The following is a 4,168-nucleotide window of genomic DNA, read 5'->3' as shown; positions in this document are numbered from 1 at the left end:
CTGACTATTTAACCTGTGATATAAAGTGTTTTTGGTACATGTTATTGTGAGTCACCTGAGAGGCCTGAGGAGGAGGCTTGGCCCGCCCGCACGCTATCTCGAAGTTTCTCACAATTTTTCACGCTATCTCGAGGTTTCTCACAGTTTTTAGTCCAGGTGGGCATGTTTTGTTCACTGGGAGATGTTCTCACGTGATGCAGAGGGTGGAAAGTATTAAATAGAGAGCGCTCAGAAGAGAGTTAGAGTCTGCTGAGAGTCTTCCGATCGGGATGTCCAGCTGTGTTGGTGTACGCTCTGCCTAGGCTGTCTGGCTCTCCAGTCTATGTGTCACAGTGAGAGTTTTTTTCTTACATCAATACTTGTGAGATTGTACATTTGTGATTGTACCTTGCTTTGCTTGTTATGCTGTAATATGTGGCGAAATAATAAAGACACTATTATTTTAGCAGAAACGGCGTGTGTGTGATTCTTTTTGACCATTATTAAGCTGATACTCTTCTGAATCCTGGATTTATTTAAACAAATATATCCCAAATCATTTTGGTGTCACGAACAGGATATTGGAAAGAGTGCTGCATAATGTTCAAAAGAAAAGAAAAAACGAGTGACAAAGTTGTGCCGGGATCAAGCAAGTCCCAGTGTCAGTTGACAACAACTGAAAATGTTGTCAAAGACAAATTTGTGCCGGGATCGAGCAAGTCCCAGTGTCAGTTGACAACAAGTGAAAATGTTGACAAAGACAAAGTTGTGCCAGGATCGAGCAAGTCCCAGTATCAGTTGACAACAAGAGAGAATGTTGTCAAAGAGGAATTTATGCCGGGATCGAGCAAGTCCCAGTATCAGAAGCAGGCGCTCGAGGAGGCGCAAGATGAGAACTTGTTACAGAAACAACATGTCCAGCTGCTGACTGCACAGCTGAACAGAATGACTGATGTGGCGGAGGGTGCGATAACACAAGTTTCTATCCTGAAAAGAGAAAAGTTCAGGAAAAAGAAATTAAGTCTGTCACCTAAAAGAGTTTGTACTTTCGTTGCCCATTTGGGAACCGGATGGGATCCGTCGAGTTGGGACGGTAACATCTGGGGAGACGAGGATTATGAAAATTACATTTGGAGTGAGGAGAAGGATGAACTAAATGCTGGAATAGTGGTGAGGGCTCCTATCATTCAAACAACGAGCAAAAATGTGAAACCTGTAAGAAAACGTAAGAAAGAGCAGCAGATAATACCAGATGTGTTGCAAGCGAGGGTAGACGCCCAGGGACAACAGATGGTGGGGCTTGATGGACAGCCAATCATGGATCTGGTAGCACAGCAACAGCCTAAGGCAGATTTAAAAGTGATAGTCGAGGACTATACCCAGGAGGAGGTTGCTTACTTGTCTAAAATATATAAACAACAGACTGCAGAACCCACAGATGCTTGGGTAGCTAGGCTGTTGGATAAAGGTGGAGGTCAGGTAGGAGTGACTTCAGCGTACTGACAGGAAGTCAGAGCTTTGCAAGACTCGAGACTTTTTGGAGGCCATCTTTGTGAAAAGAAACCGTCCATCGTTAAACAGGGGTGGAGGCCTACATGTTCAATTGTCTCCCTCTTACAATGCTGTGATTGCTAGTATCACTCAGCCCTCTGTGAATAGTAAACAGCCATCAGTGTGCTAATGATCCATTGTTAGGCTGATGGTCCTTCTTGAGCATGTGATCAGCTGGTTTTGGTTGTCAGCAGCAAAACTGGTTGATCCACTCTGAGAAGGTGCTATTTAAGAGACTGAGCTGAATACAGCACCTCAGACTGAGGAAGTCTCTCGGATAAGAGACGAAACGTTTCTACATTTTTTTGTTGTTTTGCTTTTTTTTTTTTGAATGTCCAGAGGACCAGATTGAACTTTTTTGGATTTTTCTACCTGGATTATTGAGCATGCATCAGGATACTCGAGACTTTTGTTTGAAGTTTATGCAGAGGCAGTCCGACAGATGTTTCCTGGAGCATCGGATTGGCCTGATTTACATGGGCATTGGGTGACCTTAAGGGAATGTGTGCAAAGACTGGTTCGACTGTGTGTGAGTGATGCACTGGCTGTGGGTTTGGCAGCAGATTATCAAGTGCATGTTGTTCCAATGACTGATGTTCGAAGCCGAGTGTTGGAACTGGGTGCACTCGGAGATTGGAACACAGAGAGGGCTGAAAACCATGAAAAAACATTTAGTCAACCCATGGGTCGTGGGCCGGGAAGGGACGGCTGAAATAACACACAGGGACCCACTCACTCTGCTTTTTGGAAGGCGTTAATCCAGGCAGGAGTGCCTCCAGCTGAGATGGATGGTTTGTCAACAGAAGAACTGAGGGCTAGATGCCATTATTTGGATTGAAAGGGCCAAATGTAGAAGGTCCAGATGTTGACATCAACCTTCTGAAAGCAGATATTGCCAACATTGAACATCGAAGGTCCAAAATTAGAGAGCCCAGATTTTGACATTAAACTAAAAGGTCCCAAACTTGAAGGTGATATTGATATTAAAATGCCAAAGGTTAAAGGAGAAATTAAAACACCTGATGTTGACATTAAAGGCCCAGACATCGACAATGAAGGCCACAAAGGATGAATTAAAATGCCTAAAGCCAAGATGATTGAAGGGAAAAGGGTGGATTTGAAATGTCTAAAATAAAAATGTCATCAGTACACTTGAAGGGGATGTGTTAATCTGGCTGCTTTGAAGGAAGGGCATCATATGTTGTTTGTAAATGGTTCATCTACAGCTGAAGTTTGACGGCATCTAAAACAACCCGAAGTGTCTAAAAACCTCTGAAATACAAAAAAACAAATTCACCATCTTGTTTTGCAGTTGTTTCATATTTAAAGTAAAAGTTCAGCTCTTTTCAAGAGGGGTTCTGTGGAAAATGTTATGAACAAGTAATATCTTACCTGCTGCACATAGGCTTTAGAACAACCTCAGTTTGGAGAAACTGATAAATTAATAGTCTGAATGGGGCCAAGACCAGAAGAAGGATTTCTTTTTTAATAAATAAGTTAATTTTAAATGTAATTTAAAAAAAAAAAAGAAAAGAAAAAAGACCTTTATATTGCTCACACCTTTGCATGAAGTTGTTATTTATGAAGAATTGTCTGATTATTTGTAGAACGTGGTGCAGTCCAGAGTAATTCCTGCTGGAACAATAACTGTGTAGAACAGAACGGATAGAGATGAAAAGATTTATACTTGAGAGAAAACTAATGACTCTTTCTCTGTCTGTAAGCAGTTTTCTTGTTTCTACAGCTTGAAGTTTCCTTGGTCTTTGTTGACTGGATGACCGGGACCACCCAGGAGCCAACATGGGAGAAGCTGGTGGCAAGCGCCCGATGGCAGCTCAGATGGCAGTGCAAGCTGTTGGGGCATCAGGTTCCTTGTCGTAGGTGCCATGGTGTTCCTGGTTGACCTCTAGTCAGACAAAGTAAATTCACATGTTTGAAACACAAAAAGCTGCCTGATAGGGAACATCACAACTGACTGTCCTATGTACAAGTGTTGGGCATGCTACAACAGGAAAAACATCCCAGTGATACCTAAGGGATGTCAGATTAGAATTTATGTGGAAACCCCACTGTTTAACATGAATAAGAAGGGTACATGTAAACCAGATGGAAAAAAAATGGAACAAAGTTTGACTTTACTGCCAATAACACAGAAGAAGGGAACATGCTTCGTTGGCAGTTACCCAAATTGGAGTCTGGATGCCCTCAGTAGTCATGACTCAAGAAGAAACTGCCAAAATACTGCTAAAAGAAATAAACTGGCAGTTGAAGATGTGGTGTAACACTGAAGAAGTACTCCAAAACATAACCCAGGTGCTGAACTGGACCAAGTGTACCCTGCGAACCATACATGCGCAGTTGCAGAAAGAACGCTTCCAGAGAATAGTGACCACCTCAAATCATCATGAGTGGAGGAAGCTGTGGAACATTTCTAGTACATACTGGGTAGTTATAAAACCTGAATTGACAAAGTGTACTGAATATACTGTATGTGTGAATCTGTCCAAGAATGGGTTGGCAGGCGATATGTTGAAGATTTTGATTTTGAAGGGAATAATTTTCAAAATTAGTCAGAAAACCAAAGGGTGGAATGAATAAAGAATTTAATAAAATGTTGTTTTTCTGACTATTTAACCTG

General features: G+C 41.9%; 1 protein-coding gene across 1 annotated transcript in view; it reads left to right on the top strand.

Annotated features, from left to right (window-relative positions):
- The first annotated feature begins 579 nt into the window (after window positions 1-579).
- The window catches only part of tlr5a (toll-like receptor 5a), a 25,399-nt gene continuing 21,810 nt past the window's right edge, over window positions 580-4,168 (top strand). Inside the window, exon 1 of the mRNA XM_037686082.1 lies at window positions 580-943. Within this exon, the coding sequence (XP_037542010.1) occupies window positions 580-943 (364 nt within the window). The remainder of the gene's footprint in view (window positions 944-4,168) is intronic.

This window comes from Nematolebias whitei, chromosome 12 (genome assembly GCF_014905685.2).
Source record: "Nematolebias whitei isolate Nwh7 chromosome 12, NemWhi1, whole genome shotgun sequence".
Taxonomy (NCBI): Eukaryota; Metazoa; Chordata; class Actinopteri; order Cyprinodontiformes; family Rivulidae; genus Nematolebias; species Nematolebias whitei.
This window is presented reverse-complemented; position numbering and strand designations above follow the sequence as displayed.